Source organism: Dasypus novemcinctus, chromosome 19 (assembly GCF_030445035.2).
Source record: "Dasypus novemcinctus isolate mDasNov1 chromosome 19, mDasNov1.1.hap2, whole genome shotgun sequence".
In the NCBI taxonomy this organism is placed as follows: Eukaryota; Metazoa; Chordata; class Mammalia; order Cingulata; family Dasypodidae; genus Dasypus; species Dasypus novemcinctus.
Genome location: NC_080691.1, coordinates 18,056,875 through 18,074,926, shown reverse-complemented (window position 1 = coordinate 18,074,926; position 18,052 = coordinate 18,056,875). Strand labels below are relative to the sequence as shown.

Genomic DNA, 18,052 nt, shown 5'->3' with positions numbered 1-18,052 from the left:
CTGCAACAAAGCGTGCGGGGCTCACTGCAGGGGAGTGCCCCGTGTCCCCACCCAGCAGGGGAGGGGGAGCAGCCGCCCCACTCCCCCCACCAGGCCACCCGCCTAGCCCTGGGCCCTAACTCTGGCCACACCCACCACGCCCCAGTCCACTGCCACCTGCAGCAGGGTGACCTTGTCTCTCCCCAAGCCTGAGGCCCTGCCTGCCACCCCCCCACCACACACACCTCACACGCATGCACACGCTTGTGCACACATCCCCGTCATGCACACACAACCCCACCACACACACTCACACACGGCGCAGGCCCCCCGCTCGGGCATGCGCACGTGCTCCCGGGCTCCCATCTGCCTCTGCACCTGCACCTTCGGGCACCTTTTCTCACTCCCTCTGCCCGTTTTTGTGGGAGCTTTTTTTGGGGGGGAAGAGGAACCCCTCGGGGTCCGGCTTCAACCTGCGCGTGTGTTAGTGCCTTCCTGCCCACAGTCGGGGCACGAGTGCACGCCCGCCACGCCTCCACTGGGGCTAGCTCAGCGCCGGTGGGGGGCACCGTTTGCCCGGAGGCTGAACGGGGTGTGGCACCTGCAGGCACTGCCGGCGTTCAGCAGGCGCTGAGCAAGGCCCGGCGGCCGGGTGGAGGGCTCCCCGGGACTCTGGGCCGCAGGCCCGGGGGCTGGCTACCTGCACACTGACCACGCTGCCGCGGCGGCTGCTGCTCTGGCTCTCCGACACCACGTGGCTGCTGGAGCACAGGGCGTCGAAGGCCAGGATGCCTCCGACGCAGTCGCCGATCAGGCAGACCTGGGGGCGGCAGGGGGCCGAGGGCTGAGCCCACCCCGCGGGGCCCGTGCCGCCGCCTCCCCCCACCCCTGGCCCCGGGACTCACCTGCCCGTTGAAGGTCGTGCCCTCCTGGGACTTGACGAATTCCCCGTAGGCGAGGTTGGCCCGCTGAATCACCGTGGCCACCGCCTCCTGGTACTGGGGCGAGGAGGTGGCCAGCAAGGGCAGGGCGGCCAGGGGGATGTGGTCCTGGCTGCTGGACAGACAGCCTTCGTCGTGGCTGTAGGGGCTGAGGCTGGGGCAGGGGAGGGCGGCTCAGGAGCCAGTGGGCCGCCTGGGCTCAGCCAAAGGGCCTCGACCCCCGGCCCCTCAACTCAGCTCAAGGAGAAGGGGGCCGTGGGGCGGGCAAGGACCTGCCCTGGGGCTGGCCAAGCACTTCACGTTTTCCCCGCACCCCAGAAGGGGGCCCCGCCTGGGTCATCACCCCCGCCTTACAGAGGGGAAACTGAGGCCCAGCCTTCGGCCGCTAGCCCCTCCCCTGCAGATGCCGATCCTTGCCGCTACGGGGCCGAGGGGGCTGACGGGGGCCTGGCGGGCGGGTCCTCGACGAGGTGCCGGGGTGGGGCGCGGGCGCCAGCGCCGGGCACTCACTTGGACACGAGGGCGAAGGCGTCAGAGCAGACGGGCGGGCAGGGCACCAGGCGGATGGCCAGGCGGCCCAGGGCGCTGGGGTAGTGCACGCGCATGACCGTGTCGAACACGGTGGCGATGGTGTTGGCGTCGCCCTGCTTGGCGCTGGGCTCCGCGGCGCCCGTGTCCAGGATGGTGCCCCCGTGCAGCAGCAGCAGCAGCACGTGGGGCTTGGAGGGCGGCGCGGCCAGCAGCTGGCCGGCCTCGTCCTGTGGGGGCGGGAGGGTGGGCGTCAGCTCCCCGCGGCGGGGGGACGGGACCCGGGTCCCGCGGCGAGTCCTAACTGCCCCTCCGGGGACCCTGATCTCCACGACGCGGGGGTGGGGCCCGACGTCCAGCCGCCCCAGGCCCGTCTCCGTGGCCTCGTGGCCGGCGCAGGCCCGTCCCTCTCCTCCTCCCCGCAGCCCTGCTTCCGCCGCGGGCCTGGCTGCGGCAGAGGGGAAGTCTGTTCTCCGAGCGCGCGGGCCCCTCTTCCCACCGCCGCCCTCTCTTGGCCCGGGTGTGGGGGGCGGTAGCCCCTGCCTCTCTGCCTGCAGGTCCCAGCTCTTCCTCCTCTGTCTACACAGAGGGCGCCTTCCCTGGCCCGACACCCAAGACCCCGCGTTCCTGGACTCTAAGACCAAGGTCCCCGTGAGCAGGGACGTCTGGTGGAGGGGGGACGGTGGCACAGGCCTGTCAGCCTGAACCGCCTCTTTAAGAAGCGATGACCCCAGGGCAGTGATGGCGTGGCGCGGGGATGTCAGGCCTGCTGGTGAGGTCAAAGTGAGACCCTACACATGGGCTTATCTGCACGGGGCATGGAAAGAGTTCTTTAACAGTGCGGTGGCAGCCCAGAGAGGCTGAGGGCCTGTCTAATGTCACACAGCATGGCAGTGACGAGGTGAATGGGAACCCAGAGCTCCTGCTGCCAGTTCTGTGCCGTTCCGGCCAAACCTGGCTGTGGCCCCATCCCAGGCCCTTCCCACTGAGCTTCCCGTGTGCCAGTGGGGGTGGCCAGGGTCTGAGAGGGGCCCCTGATGAGCGCTTGCTCTGTGCCCATACCATGTCAGGGAGTGTGGGGTGCAGGCAGGGAGGTTAGGCTAGGGGTCCTGCTGCCCCAGGGCCTGGGTAGACGACCGGAGGCTTAAGCCAGCTGGAGGGCATGTGGGGGGCAGGCAGCCAGTCCTGAGCTGGGCCCCAGGGTGGGTGGAGGCTGGGAGAGGGGCGGGCAGTGAGGGCATGGGGTCCAGCCTGGGAGGGCAGGGGGCAGCTGGGACCAGGAGCCCCTGAGCAGCAGAGGGGCCAAGCGAAAGCGGGCTGTGGGTGGGTGAGGAGTGGAGGGAGCCTGGGGGGCTGTGCTGGGAGTGGGGCAGGGTGGGCTGCTGCCACCTCCAGGGGGCACCACCCAGCCCATCCCCTGGGGCCCTCTCCCCTGGGGCCTGGCGGGAACACCCGCCCGGCACAATGTGAGATGGACACCTGCCCCGGTGGGGCCAGCCTGGGTGGGTGAACCAGCCAGAGCCTAGGCAAGGCCAGAAGTGCCTGGAGCCCCCCAGGTCCACGTCCCTGGTCAGGGCAGGCGGGGCAAGGCTGGGACACAGCCCCGAGGGCACGGGGACTGTTCGGACCCCTGGACCTGCCTGGGGCACCCTCTCCTTGCACTCTGCCTGCACCCAGCCTGGCTCAGCTGGAGACTCCAAGCCCCCCGCCCCCAGGCCCTGTGGGCTAGGGGACAAGCCCGGGAGCCGTGGACGCTGGCTCCGGACAGCCAGAGTCTCCGCGCCCCCCAGGGCAGTGTCTCCATCAGCCTGTCCCCTTTCCACAGGGCCGGGAGAGGGGCGGCCTCGTGACCCCGCCCGTCATGGGGGTCCTTGCGAGCAAAGTGATCTGGCTCTGGGTGGTGCCCCAGAGTCGGTGCTGGGTCGAAAAACGCACCCAGAGGCAGATCAGGGCCTGAGCCCTCGCGCCGGGCCGTCAGAGCTGTGGGCACTCCAGCCGGGGGACGCTCCAGGTCTCTCGTGGCCACTGAACGGCCTCAAGTCCCCTCGCCCCAGAGGCCCCTCCAGAAAAGCCCGCTTCGCCCTCCATGCGGGAGGCCGGGAAGCGGAGGGTTCTGAGGCCGCTTCTCCTCCCCCGAGGCCCAGTGCTCAGGAGGTGCCCCGTCCCCACGGGCGACTGGGGGGTGCAGACAGCTCTGACGTCTGGCGGGGGAGGAGAAGGGCGAATGCTCCTTGCAAATGGCCCCCAAAACGGACACACTGCGAATCTACCGACAGGCTTTATTGGACACACTGAGCCCGTGCCACCCCGGCCAGGCGGGTCCAGCCCGCTCTGCCACCCGCTGTCACTTCTGCCTAGGTGGCTTTCACTTCCTTCCCATCTGTCTTTTTCTCTTCAGGCACAGCAGACGGGGTTGGCAGTGGACCAAGAACTTATTTTTGGGGGTGGGGTAGGGGAGGTGTTGTTCAAGACCCTCCGGTGAGGACGCCTTCAGTCCCCGGCTCTCGGGGGCATCAGAGAGGACCGGAGGGGGCCGTGGCTCCTCCTAGCGGGGCAGCGGGAGAGGGGCACCGAGGCGGCGCTCTGAACGGCCCAGGCCGGCACCTGCTGTCAGGAGCGGTGGGGGGCCAGGTTCCGCCTGGGGGGCCCCCAGGCCCTGCCTTTGCAGCCTTCCCCTTCCCCAGCAGCCCCATGAGCCGAGGGTGGCACAGCCCCGGCCCTCCTGCCATGCAGGCACCCACCTCGGTGATGTTCAGCTGCTCCACGCTGGAGGCCACTCTGAACTCGGGTGCGTCCTGGTGGTACAGGCCATCTGCAACCAGAGTCGGGGCCATCAGGCGGTACTGTCCGGGCCCCAGGGCCCATGGGTGGCCCTCGGAGGGGGTCCTGGGCACGCCCCCTGCCTTCCCCGCGCCCCAGTCCCCAGGGCCGGTTACCCTGAGCATCCTCCGGCTCAGGGCTCTCAATTTTGTCCATGAGGTCGTTGGAGTTCCACTTGGTGATGTCCTTGGGAAACATTTCCTCCGGGTCGGACAAGTCCTCTGGAGGAGGAGGGAGAGAGGCGGGGGGGCTTCAGCAGCCCGCTGCGGGGGAGCCGGGGTCCCGGCAGCCGGAGGCCAGGAGGGGCCTAGAGCAGCCGCCCCAGGCACTCCCGATGCTCCTTGGGCCCGCGCCCCTTTCGCTCGGTCCTGCTCTCGCCCTCCCTCTCTCCACGGGCCAGGGGAGCACAGCTGGGGGGGATGCGCTGCCACAGGCACCCCGTGCTCCTCTCATTCCCCCTCTGGTCAAAGTTCTGTGGCTTCTGCCCCTGACTGCTGGCTTGGCGTGGGCTCCCTCTGCCTCCCGCCATGGGGTGGGCAGCAGGCCCAGGCTCCAGAGCCTGCCGCTTTGCTGTCGCTTCTAACTCCTGTCCCATCAAGGAAGCAGCCAGGAGGGCTCGGCTTCGCGCCTGGCTCGGGCCTGGCTGGGTGGGTGGAGCGTGCCCTTTCTGGGGAAGGGCCCAGGCGCAGGGCCAGCCCAGGCTCTCCCACCCCTCTTCTGGCCTGGGCACTGGTGCCCCAACTTGCCTCCCGTTGGGGACTGCTGGCCAGTTAACCACAATGCCAGGGGCACAGGGCCCCTCTGCCCAGGCCAACAGGCCGAGCTGCTGCCTTTGGGCAAGGCCCTGTCCCTTCTGAGCCTGCTTCTTGCCGTGTTGACTGAGGGCTGGCTCAGGTACCAGCCCTGCCGAGGACCCCGTGCCCACTGGCCCCTCTTACTCCCTCGGGAGGGGTGGCCAAGGGACAAAGCCAATCCTTCTGGCAGAGCTGACCCATCATGATGGATGTTTACTGGGTTGATTTTTGGGATACTGGAAAAAAAGTTCTTTCTGATTCTTTGTATTTTATCAAGTTTCTATATTAGATGCATATTAATTTAATATAGACAATGTAGGGCAAATATGAAAAGTTACAAAATGACAAAAAAGTATACCTTTCTAAAGCATCTTCTAGAAATAAAGTCACATATAGAAAAAAAGCATCCCCTTCTGGGTTTGGAGAGGGCCGGCCCCGCCTGCCAGGCCCACCTCACACCCTGACGTCCTCTTCAGGTGAGCCTGAGACCCAGACTCAAGGGAGCTGGGCCTCCTGGGGCTTCATCTGGCCTGCCTCTGCTCCCACCCTCACTCCCCCACCCCACCCGTGCCCACCCACGACTGTCCAGAGCCACTTCCTGCGTCAAATCCACGGCCCCACCCCAAGATCTCTAGACTCCCGGAGCCAGGCCGCTGCCCGCCTCGCGCGGGGAGGCCCCCCGGCCGCCTACCGTGGGCGTCGAAGAACTCGTCGTCCGAGCTCTCGTCCGAGTCCCTGGCGATGCTCTGCATCCTCCACTCCGAGATGCTGTGGCGGGAGGGGCTCGCTGGAAGGCAGAGAACCCGGAGGGACGCTGAGCCCAGGGCCGGCCAAGCGAGAGGCCCACTGGGGAACGTGGGCGGTGTCCCCGGCTCGCCTCGGCGGACGCCCCCGTCCCGTGCACCTGCCACGGCGCCGCGCCGGCCCTGGGGAGCCCGCGGAGGCGGGAGGCTGTCGGGCAGGAGCCGGGCCGCTGTGAGGGGGGTCTAGGTCCACTCCTGCGCCCCCGCAAGTGACGGTGAGGCCTCCCCGGGAGAGCTGACCAAATGGGGCCCGGGGGCGCATCAGGGCGAGGAAAGCTCCAGGAGCCTGTGCTCCAAAGACCTTCCTAGCTCGGGGCAGCTGGCTCCCCAGTGGAGCCGGCCATGGGGGAATCTGGATGGACAGCAGCCACCCCCTCGACAGCACATCCTCAGGAACTCCTGGGAAGGCCTTTCTCAGGATGGAAGCCTGGCAGGCCCCTGCTGACTGGCTCCCTTGGGTGGGTGCGGGAAGCCCACCCAGCCTCCGCTCCCGGCTCCTGCCTCGTTGGCTGGGGAGCCTGGCCTGCTCTGGGCTGGCTCTGCGCATCTGTCTGCTGGCCGTGGCTGGGCCCAGATGAGAAAGTGGAGGGGAGACCCACGGGTTCTCGAGCAAGAGCGCGTCGGCCGTGGGGGAGTCACGTGGCCATGGCGCGGGCTGCGTGGGATGGGGGAAGGCCCTGGCTCCGTGGTGTTCCGGCAGCAGGCGGGGACAGCAGCCGGGGGAGAGGAGGACGGGACAGCCCCCACCCCGGGCCCTTGTGAGCCCTAACCTCCACCCCGCCACGCACCGTCCGCGCCACAGACGCACCTCCTCGCTTGGATGACCGCGACGACTTGGAGGACGTGGACCACTGCTTCTTTAGGCCCCGCCCCCCCAGGGGCTCCCCGTTGCTGCTGCTGGGCTCGGGGGGCTCCCCCGAGGCGGGGTCCTGGGCGGCGTCCTCCTGGGCGAGCTCCGTGGCCTCGCTGTCCTCGTTGAACTGGGCCATCTTGCGCGAGAGCATGAGCTGCACCTCCTTCTCCAGCTCCCGGATGTGCTCCATGCTCAGGCCGTACCACTCGTCCTGCCAGCACCAGGCCTGCCGGTGAGCCCGCACCATCACCCTCCGCAGGCCTGCGGGGCCGCCACGCGGGGCGGAGAGAGCCGGGAGTCAGGGCCGGGGCAGGCCCGCCTGCCCGCGCCCCGGCTTCCCGCCTGAGGTGAGGGGATCGGGGCCGGGGGTCTCTCAGGGTCCCCCAGGAAATGCGCCTGATCAGACAGGGCCACGTGGAGGGGGAGGTGGACACAGGGCAACGCCGGGAGCCCCGGAGCGGGGCCAGCGGAGGCAGGTGACCAAGGGAGCGTGGCCCTGCTGGCACTTCATTTCAGACTCGCGGCCCCCGCAGCCGCAGGAGGATGTGTCTCTGTGGTTTAAGCCGCCATGTGTGGGCTTTCGAAAGGCAGCGGCACCAAACTAAGTTTTCAAGCCCCGCTTAATTTGGGGTGATTTCTGACCCAGGGCGGCTGGAATGGGGCTTCCCGAAGGTCTCTTGGGTGTCAGGGATAATTTCCTGTCTAGTTCCCCTGGAAAATCAAGTTCTGACCACGTTATCCTTTTTCTTCCTCTTTAATCCTTTCAATAGAATACCTTAGACACATAAAACACTTCCTGTAGGAGACACAGAAATATAAAGCTACAGGGACAGAAAGCAGACCAGGGCTTGCCATGGGCGGGATGGGAGCGGACCAGAGGGAGCGTCTGGGCTGGCGAGAGCTGGAAGCACAGCTCTGAGAACACACTGGAGTCTACCTAGCTGTGCTCCTACAAGGGTACATTGAATGGTATGGAAGTTGTGCCTCAATAAAACTGTTCCAAATTTTTAAAAAAATTCAAAGTTTCCACTTGTGCACCACCCAGCTGAGACAGAGAACGGCACCAGTAGCAGTGAGCCTCTGGATGTCCCCGATCCCACTTTCCTCCCACCCCGGGACGAGAGTCCACCCTAATTTTGTATTTGTCATTTGCTTTTCTTTATGGTATTAACACACACACACAATTTTCTAAACAGCATCTTGGCTTGGTCTGCATGTTCTCAACTGGGATCAATCATGCTGTGTTTTTCTGCAATGTGCTTTTTGGGTGAGCCTCACCCCCAACACACACGTGTGGCTCCAGCGCGCCAGGCTCTCTGCGGGAGAGGACCTACCGGTTTGAAATGCCACATTTTATGTATTCCTTCTTCTACTGATGGGCCTGTCACTCAGTTTCACTGTTTGTTCATGTGCGTGTATTGCCATCACACATGTGTAGCTCTGAGCATTCTGGAAGGTGTGAGCATTCTGAGCATTCTGGACGGTGTGAGAGCTTCCCCGGGGGCGCTGGGGCTGGGGCAAGGCCAGCTGACTGCCCAGGCTGCTCTCTCTTGTGACCTGGCCTCCTCCCCCGACCCCCTCCTTCCCTTCCCTCCTCCCCCCTCCCTTCCAGCTTTGCTTAGGCCCCCTCCACTCCCCAGCTGGAATGCCCTCCTTTCTCAGTCCCCTGCGTTCCCAAAGGCCCACTTGTGGGATGCCTTCCTTCTTAGCCCAGCCTGGGGGCCCACCCAAGCCCAGGGCGGTGGCCTCAGGCAAACCACAAGCCCCGGCACAGCCTCCACGTCCTCTGAGGACCTACCTGCTGCCCTCATAGCTGCCAGGAGGGGGCGTCCCCCTACTCCAAGCCCCTCCTGGGAAAGTGCCTCCTCCCTCCGTGCCAAGTCCTGGGCCAGACGGGGGCGGGGTGGGGGGGCGGGAGTGACTGACACCTGAGCCAACCTCTGGGTCTCAGGCTCTCCCAGGCCACCTGGGCTTACTGCCTGTCCCTGTGGGAATACTGGTAGGCACAGCTGTCACCCAGCACCAGGAGTGCCAGATACTGCCCCTGTTCTCTTCACTATGCTCTCCTTTTATCCTAAAACTGTGCAGGACAGGTGTTGTTGCACCCATTTTACAGACAAGGAAAGCGAGGCTCGGAGGGTAAGATGTGCTCAAGGCCACAGAGCCACTGAGGCAGGTTAGTTTAGGGAAGGGGAAGACTTGGGTCACAGCTGAGGCCCAGCAGGCCCCATGGCCGTGAGACCCCCGACCCGAAACCTCCACAAGACCCTGGCCATGAGAATCCCCTTTGGAATGAAATCCCATCTGGGGTCAAGGGAAAGCCGAGGATACCCTCAAGAGCCTTCCCATTGGCTCCTTGAAAACTGACAGGTGGGGCAACCAATTAGAACAGCAAACAGCTGGGGCCCCTCCCCAACATTAGGCGGGGGGAGGGGGAGAGACTTTAAAAGGCCTGGGTGGGGGCGCCACGCTGCCTCATCCTGCAGCACGCCTGCATACGTGCCTCGGACCACCCACTTTTCTTATTTTCTTGTTTCCTAATAAATTCTTTACTCCCTTGCCTACTCCATGGTGTGTCCTTAAATTCTCCCATTTGACACAAGCCAAGAACCTAGGAGCCCAGAAGCCAGAGCCTTCGGCTAACACCCCTACGTGGAAGACCTGGAGCTGGACTGCCCACGACCCTAGGCTCCTTTCTGTGGGAAAATCTGACTTTGGGGGAATGGTCTTTACAGTTTGGCCAGGATCTCCATTTGGGTGGGACTGGGGAGGGCGAGGGGAAGTGGCAGGGCCTGAGCTGGGCCCACCCCAAGAGAGCCCTGAGGACATGTTGAGCTTCCTGAAAGCAGAGGGAGGCTGTGGGGTGGGCGGGGGCCTGGGCCTGGGGTCCCGGACCTCTCCTCCTGCCCAGCCCTGCACGTTCTGTGCATTCGGGCCTCGCAGCCACCAGGAGGCATTTTAGAAAGGGGGGCTCTGGCCCCTGGCAAGGGATCCCACCCGGGGCTGTGTCCAGGATGCGGCTCCCCAACTCCCTTGGCCTCAGAGCCAGGAGTGAGGGTGAAAAGTGGGGCTGGACTGTGTGCACCAGGTGGTGTGGGGCTGGGCCCGGTGCCCCCTCCCAGGATGCAGGACCGCTCTTGCTCTCCCCGACCTCTCCTGCATTTGCTAGCTGATACCGTGGAGCCTCTGGAGAGTTCCACCCTGAGCATGGGGCTGCCACGTGCCATCGAGGTCCCGCTCAACCCAAGTCTTGGCCCATAAAGGCGGAAGCCAGGCCTTTCCCAGATGGCCTACGTCGCTGTCCATCTGGCCCTCTGGGGTCAGCCAGGGCAGGTCCTGACCTTGGCTGTTTCATGAGATGCCGGCTGGTGGCCCCCCACCCCTGCCCACGGAGACCCAGAACCCCTGGCTGCGCGGGGAGGCAGGAGACCTGGGGTCAGGCCTGGCTCAGGTCTGACCTGAGGCCTGTGCTTCCTCCTCTCTCAATGGGGGTGACAGTGCCCCGCCCAGGGGTCCCTCTCAGTGGTGTCATTCTGTACATGTCTAACAACTCCACGGTGGAGCCCAAAGGCTCTGCCCGGGCTTCCTCTCCTGGACCAGGAGCCTCAGGGCTGGGGACGGGCCCCTGGTACTAACTTCATGCCCATGCCCGGGGGATGAGGTGAGGGCTCTTGGGGAGGGGAGAGGCGGGGTCACTGCCCCCTCTGGGCCAGACCACTTGCCTGCAAAGGAGACAATAAAGCCCAAGACCCCTTCCCTTGCCCAGGGACCTCCGGCCCAAGGGGCAGGGGTCTGGGGTCGGGGCTCCCTCAGGCCGAGGGAGCAGGGCCCTAGGTGCCCCACCCGTTATCCGACAGGGGCAGGTGAGAAGCCACCAGGAGGCCTGGCGCCTCATCAGACAGCACCCCGCTGGGCTGCGGGAGGGGCTCGATGGGCGCCTACGGGTGACCGAGCTGGGCCGTGCTGGGCAGCGCCATGTGTACCCCGGGTCCTTCCCGGAATCAAAAGGACAGGCAGGCTCGCAGGCAGAGAGCCGGCGCTGGGGCCACGTTGCCCGCTCACCGGTGTCGTGGATGAACCTCTCGATCTTGGACTGCATGCCCCAGTAGCGGAACTCCACCTTGCAGAGCTTGTAGGCGCACATGAGCGGGAAGATGGCCGCCTTGTACTCCTCGATCCAGTTGTCGGACAGGGGCCCCCGCTTGGTCTTGGTCGAATGGAAGAGCTTGGGGTCCTCTTCCATCTTGTACTCGTTGGGGGGGACGGGGTCCTTGACGATGTCGATGAGGTCTGTGGGAGACGCCGCGGGTGGCCACTTGCACCCAGCCCACCCCTCGGCCCTCCCTGGAACACCTGCCGGGCTCTGGGCCGCGACATGCCGTGGGGATGGACGTGGGGACGCTCTGGGCAGCTATGACCTTGAGGCCCTGACAATGGAGCCCGCGTCTCCCATCATGGCCTTTTCAAATTACTTCTGCCAAGCGCACATTTAATGTGCATTCTGCCACTTGCCAAAGGGCATAAACAAGGTGACGAGCTGAGGAAACACTGGGGAGAGATGAATTTCCATGGAGGATACGGGCCAGGGAGGTCTGGAAAGTTCCTTAGGGAAGGTGGCGCTTCTGCTAGAGGAGCAGGTCTTGGCGAGGCAGAGAACGCCGCAGGCAGCACTGGGCCTGGGCAGGGCTGTGGGGAGAGATGGGGACCACCAGCGTGTGCTGGGGTGCAGGGCGGCAGCTGCCGGTGCGGGCAAAGGGGCTGAGCGCCGGGTCAGTGACCCAAGGGTGACAGGTTTAAGCAGGAGGGACCGAGGCAGCCTGGCCTGTGGGGCAAGTCCTCAGAGTGGAAGGGCCTGCAAGCAGGGTTCAGGTGCAAGGAGCTGGGGTACAGGACAAAGGGTTGGGGCTGGTGGGACTGGGCAGGGAGCAAGCAGAGGTGTGGTGGCAACTCTGGGCGGGATGGGGGCCGTGTCCCCCTCTGTCACATGCTTCCCCTCCACAGAGGTGTTTCAGAGGCCACGGGTCACCTCCCCAAAGGCAAAACCATGGCGCTTGCTTCCAAGACTGAGGCACGCACGCATCGGGAGGGGCTTCTGGCTGTGGGTCCCTCGTTCTGGGCAAGTGGGGCAATGGGCTAGGGCAGGACTGCTGCCACCAGGCCCAGCTCCGGGATGTCCCAACATGGCAGGCTGTGGATTTCAGGTGTGCACCAGCCACGGAGACGGGGGAGGACAGAGGGGCCAGCGGGGAGCAGCTGACAGGAGGGTGGCGTCCTGCGCCGGCAGACCGCACGCCCGGCCCGCTGCCCCCATGACCCACTGCGAGGTCACAGCCCCGGAGGTCACCCAGGGCAGGGCTGGGAAGTGACTCAGGCCGCACAGCAGCTGGCCTCCCGCAGGGCAGAGGGGCCTGGCCGTTCTGCATCGTCCCCCTACCCCAAGCCCCTCACAGGCTGCCTCGCCTTAGCACCCGGGGCTGGGGTCTGCCTAACGCCCACGGGCCCTCCCTGGGGCCTCCGGGATCACTTCCCCCGTCTGACCTTGAACCAGAGGTTGCAAACTGGTGGCTGCTGAGCTGGATTTGGCCCAAAGTATGTCTTGTTTGATCGGCAATCGTTTATTTACAAAAATATTTAAGTCATTGTCAACATTTAAGAACTGGGAGATTTCATGGGAAAGTCCTGATTTCTGGTTTCAAATTTAACCAACGGGGTCCATGTTCCTTTGGGACACAAATCACCTGGAGGGGAGCTGTGTAGAGGCACCTTCCTGCCAGGGGACGCAGTCCCTAGCCTGTGCCACAATCCCTCCCTGCTCCCAGCCCTTGCACCCAAGCACCCATCCCCTTGGGCACCCGCACCCCTGAGCACCCCTCCCCAGCACACCCCCAGCACACTCACACATTTGTGGAGGAAGTCATAGGAGACCCACACATGATGGGCTGAGGGAAGGGCTTGCATGGACACTGCGCCCCTTCCCTGCACGTCTGGAAACCCCATGGAGGATGCCTGTCCTGCCGCCCCCGCTGGCGGTGCCTGCCCGCGACGCGCCCTCCCACCCCAGGAGAGGGCTGGAGGTGCGGCTGCCCAGCAGGACCTCTGAGCTGGGGAGCCCGGGTCCGGGTCCTACAGGGTGGGGCCATTGGGCGGGCGGTACCGATCGTCAGCTGGTTCCTTTCCACGGGGGACAGGCTGAACACGTCGGGGTTTTCGCCGGCGTCCGTCTTATAAAAGGTTTCAATGTCGATGGAGAACTTCTCCACAAAGGGGCAGGTGAACCTGGAAGGCAAGGAAAGCACCTTTCTCAAAGCCCCTCTGTGCACTGTGCTTGCGGAGGAGAGCCCGCCCCGACCCCGCTGGGTGCAGAGAAGGGCCCACATTTGGGGGCTGAGCCCCAGAACCACAGGGGGGAGGGAAGAGGAGGAGTGGGGCAGAGCCCACCGCCCCCCACCTTGGACCCTCACCACGGCAGGCCCGGGCAAGGGTTTGTTGCAGTCAGCGGCCCCACCCAGAGGCCAAGTAGCCGAGCACCCACCCATGTGTAAACCGTGGGGCTAGTGCGGGAACGTGTGGATGTGTGGGTGCGTGCTGACCTGGAAACAGGGGTGCCGCCCCTCTCTTGGCTGGGGGGATGCTTAGAGGAGGGCGCATAGGGAGAGGAACAACTTCCCTGGACCCTCTAGCAAGCTGTGGGCCCTGGCCAGGCCAGGTGGGGGGGACAGGGTCAGCCCCGGGGACTTGTGCCACGCACCTGCTGTTCCAGCCCCGCAGGGCTCGGTGATGCCGGGGGTGGGGAAGGGGACAAGAGATTTCACAGGGGCTTCTGGTCCCCCACCCCGCTCCCGGGGGCCGTCAGGTCGTGTTTCCTCCCCTACCCTTCCTCGGGTGCACGGGAGCATGGCTGTCCGCCCCTGGGCCTCCCCGCCCCGCGGCCCGGCCCCGCAGGCCTGGGCGCGCGCTCACCGCGTGCGGGTGTAGGGGTAGGCATTCCAGGACTCCTCCACCACGCGCAGGGCGGCCTTGGGCAGGATGGAGCGGAACCAGCCGGGGATGTGCATGCCCACGTGGTACACCTTGTGCGTGTACTGCCCTGCGCCGCCGGGGCCGTCGGTGTAGGGCCGGTTCTCCAGGATCTCCACGCCGCTGCCCTCGCCGTATGTCTCATTGCGGCTCTTCTTCTGCGGGGACAGAGCGGGCGCTGCGGGCGGGAGCGAGGGCTCGGCCGTGCCTGGCAGCTCCTGCACAGGTCCGGGGGTCCCGGGCCTCACCCGTCCCGCTGCGGGCCCGGCCCCGCATGGCCACGCCCGTGGCTCGGACACCTGCCTTCCTAGATGGAGGGAGGAGAGCGGAGCCTCTGGTCACCGCCGTCTTCGCCCCAGGGCCAGGAGGGCACCAGGACTGCCCTGGGCACCAAGCAATGAGACAGGGTGAATGCACAGGTGTCATGCACGTGACACATGCGCCCACCCCCTTCCCTCCCGCACCAGGCTACGGGGCTGGTTCCATTGCTAAGCCAACCTGCCGCGGCCCTGGCACAACGCTCGGCCCCTCTGGGCAGTGTTTGGTGGTTTTTGAGTTCCTGCAAATTCTGGTCTCCATTAGGCCTGCAGGCTGGACAGAGACTGCCCCCGCCAAGCCCGCTGCCCGCAGACCTGGGGCTGGGCACCCCGGCACCACCAGAGGGGCCCACCAGGGCCTTGGTTTTGAGGTTTACAGCAGTAGCAGGACACCGGCAAGAGACAGGAGTCGCCACGGGGCCGTGGGACCCCCAGCAGGGCACAATGGCCCCTCAGGATGGTGAAGGGGGCTTCGGGGGGGATGCAAGGAGCATGGCAGAGGAGGCAGACTGTTCCCGGCAGCACCGCAGGAAGGCAGGCCCGCGGGCCCCAATCGACCCACAGACTCAACACAATCCCTACCAAAGTCCCAGCTGGCTTTCTTTTTTTTTTTCTCTCTCTTCAGAAATTGACGTGCTGGTCCTAAAATTCACCTGGAAATGTCAGGTATCACAAACAGCCAAAGCCATCTTGAAAAGGAACCAAGTTGGAGGACTCACACTTCCCCATTTCAAAATTCACTGTGAAACTATAGTAATCAGGAGAGCGTAGTTCTGGCATAAGGACAGGCATATAACCCATGGGAGAGAGTTGAGAGTTCAGGAAAAAACCCACACGTCTATGGCCAAATGATTTGTTTTTCATTTTTTCTTCTATGTTTATGTTCTAAGACTTACTCTAATATTGCAGCACTCTATTAGCTTATACTGAAGAGTTATTTTTCCTTCTCGAGTGCTTTGTTTTTAAATTTCATTTTTTACTTTTAAAGAAGCTGTAGGTTACATAAATAATATAGGGGATTCCCAAAAGCCCACCCTCTACCCCTCCCACACCTTCCCACATTAATAACATCCTTCATTAGTGTGGTACGTTTGCTACAGCTGATGAACATATACTGAAGCACTGCTATTGACCGTGGACTGTAGTTTACACTATAGTTTACACTCTATCTCACACAATTTTGTAGGTTATCACAAAACATAACAGTATGGCCAAGTGATTTTTGACAACCATGCCAAGTACATTCAATGGGGAAAGAATAGTTTCTCCAACAAATGGTGCTGGGAAAACTGGATATCCATATTAAAAAGAAACAAAAGATGGATTCTGACCTCACACATATCAACTCAAAATGGATCAATGACCTAAATTTGAGTTAAAACCATTAAACTCTTAAAGAAAGCATAGGAGAAAATCTTTATGACCTTGGATTTGGCAAAGGGTTCTAAAATATTACACCAAAAGCATGAGCAAAATAAGAGAGAAAATAAATTTAACTTCATCAAAATCAAAACTTTTGACCATCAACAGACATCATATGCAAAGTGAAAAAAACTTACAGAATGGGAGAAAATATTTGGAAACCATATATCCGATAAAAGTTTAATATCCAGAATATGTAAAGAACTCTTACAACGCAACAACAAAAAGACAAATGACACATTTTTTTAAAAAGGGGGCAAAAGACCTAAATAGACATTTCTCTAAAGAAGATATACAAATGGTCAGTAAGCACATGAAAAGATGCTCAACAACATTAGCCATTCGGGAAATGCAAATCAAAATCACAATGAGATACCACTTCACACCCACTAGAATGTCGATTATTTAAAAAATGGAAAATAACAAGTGCTAGGATGTAGAGAAATAGGAATCTTAATATATTTTTGGTGGGAATGTGAAATGGAGCAGCCACTGTAGAAACAGTATGAGGTTCCTTGAAAAGTTAAACTTGGACCACATCTAGGTATACAGCCACAAAAATTGAAAGTAGGGGCTCAGAAAACCAATGATCATCGCAGTGTCATTCACAATAGATAACAGACAGAAACAAAATGTCCATCAGGAGATGAATGGATAAACAAAATATGGTATACCAATGAATGGAAAATTACTGAGCCTTAAAAAGGAGTGAAACTGTGATATATGCTACTAGGATGAGTGAATCTTGAAGACATCATGTTGAGTAAAATAAACCAGGCACAAAGGGACAGATATTGTATGATACCACTTACAGGAAACAATTCAAATACACAAATCCATAGAATTTGAAAGTAGACTACAGTCTACCAGGGGTACTTTTTTCCCTCCAAAACAGCATCTTCTTTATTGCACACTTTAATTTCAGAACAAACTAAACAACAGCAACAACAAAAATCTCACAATACACAACATCTGCAGGAGGAATGGGCAGTTAATGCTTAATGAGTACAGGGTCTCTGCTCGGGGTGATGGAAAGTTCTGGTAGTGGGTGGTGGTGAGGGTGGCACAACATAGTGACTGTGAGTAATGCCACTGAATGGTGTGTTTGGGAGGGGCTGGGATAGGAAAGTTCATGTCGTATACATGTTTACATAATTTGTAAAAAAAAAAGTGACTAAAGAGAATGACAAATGCAATATGTGATCTTGGACTGGATCTAATAATGGAGAAGAAAAGGCAGAAAAGAACATTATTGGGCATATGGAAAAAAAAATTGGAACACAGACTGTAAGGTTTATATCAATGTCAAAGTTCTTAAACTACTTAACGTGGTTACACAAGTGAATATTCTTGTTTTTAGGAAATGTGCATGACAGTATTAAGTGCTCAAGGAGCTATTTGCAAACGTTTAGAAAATAGGTAGACATGCTAGAGAGAGAAAGAACAAAAGAGAAAGAAAGAAAAGGAAAGAAGGAAGGAAGGAAGGAAGGAAGGAAGGAAGGAAGGAAGGAAGGAAGGAAGGAAGGAAGGAAGGAAGGAAGGAAGGAAGGAAGGAAGGAAGGAAGGAAGGAAGGAAATGTGTCAAAATGTTAAAAGTGGTGGATCTGGGTATCTTGGTGGGGGGTATGCTGGAGTTCTTGGCATGGGTTTTTGCGACTTTCCTGTAAGTTTGAAATTATGTCAAAATATAAAGTTTTTTTTAAAAGCCAGGTAAAAAAGGAAAAATATTGTATGACTTATATGAAATGTCTAGAATAAGCAAAATCACCCAGGTGGTAAGTAGAATGGAGGTTACCAGGGGCCAAGGCGAGTGGCAAATGGGGAGTTACTGCACAGTGGGAGTAAGGGCTTCTGTTTGGGGGGATGAAAAGCTGTAGTAACACATGGTGGTGACTGCAGTACTAATTGCACATATAATTAATACCATTAAATTGTAGGCTTAAAAATGGGCAAAATGAGATATTTTGTGTTAAATACAGGTTACCACAATAAAAATCAAAGAAAGAAAGGAAAGGAGACTTCGGGGAAGATGGCATCAGAGTAGACAGGCAGGGCTCAACTCTTACAAAAACAACGGAGGAAAGGCAAAAAGCTGTTTGAGGGAGCTGCTTCGGGGGTCTGTGGACCATCCAGAAGGAGAAGACAGAGAGACGAAGAGGCCGAAGTGAAAACCGTGAGTTTCTAGCCCTCGTGTGGAAATGGCACCCATCCCCCACCCTCAAGGTGAACAGCCTGGATAAAACCTGTGGCTCACTGCAGCCAGCTGAGGGGAGAATGGACGTCTTCCTCCCTGGAAGGAGGGAGGATGCACCAGAGGGCAGAGAGTGGGTTCTCTTCACTGAGTAAGGCCAGCAGGGCAGGTATTGGCCCACCAGATTCACAGGCAAGTGCAGGTGGAGACACCGACATTGAAAGATTCGCCAAAGAGCCCCATCTGCTGGCCGGCTGGGAAAGTGAAAGAAGTAAAATGCTTTTTGCAGTCTCTCATGTTGTGTCCTGTTGAACCTGGCCTGCCACCATTAGTGGGTCCCTGGCCCTGTTTTGATAACTTAAGATGGACAGTCTCAAAGATTCAGAA

The 18,052-nt window shown here is 60.6% G+C and overlaps 1 protein-coding gene across 10 annotated transcripts in view; it reads right to left on the bottom strand.

Moving 5' to 3' along the window:
• The window catches only part of PITPNM2 (phosphatidylinositol transfer protein membrane associated 2), a 143,394-nt gene that overhangs the window by 12,394 nt on the left and 112,948 nt on the right, over positions 1-18,052 (bottom strand). For all 10 annotated transcript variants that reach the window (XM_058281288.1, XM_058281296.1, XM_058281295.1 and 7 more), the window contains exons 3-12: positions 13,679-13,893; positions 12,873-12,994; positions 10,781-11,008; positions 6,674-6,979; positions 5,754-5,849; positions 4,385-4,489; positions 4,190-4,260; positions 1,431-1,678; positions 885-1,074; positions 680-799 (exon numbers count right to left, since the gene is read on the bottom strand). In XM_058281288.1, the coding sequence (XP_058137271.1) occupies positions 680-799; positions 885-1,074; positions 1,431-1,678; positions 4,190-4,260; positions 4,385-4,489; positions 5,754-5,849; positions 6,674-6,979; positions 10,781-11,008; positions 12,873-12,994; positions 13,679-13,893 (1,701 nt within the window). The remainder of the gene's footprint in view (positions 1-679; positions 800-884; positions 1,075-1,430; positions 1,679-4,189; positions 4,261-4,384; positions 4,490-5,753; positions 5,850-6,673; positions 6,980-10,780; positions 11,009-12,872; positions 12,995-13,678; positions 13,894-18,052) is intronic.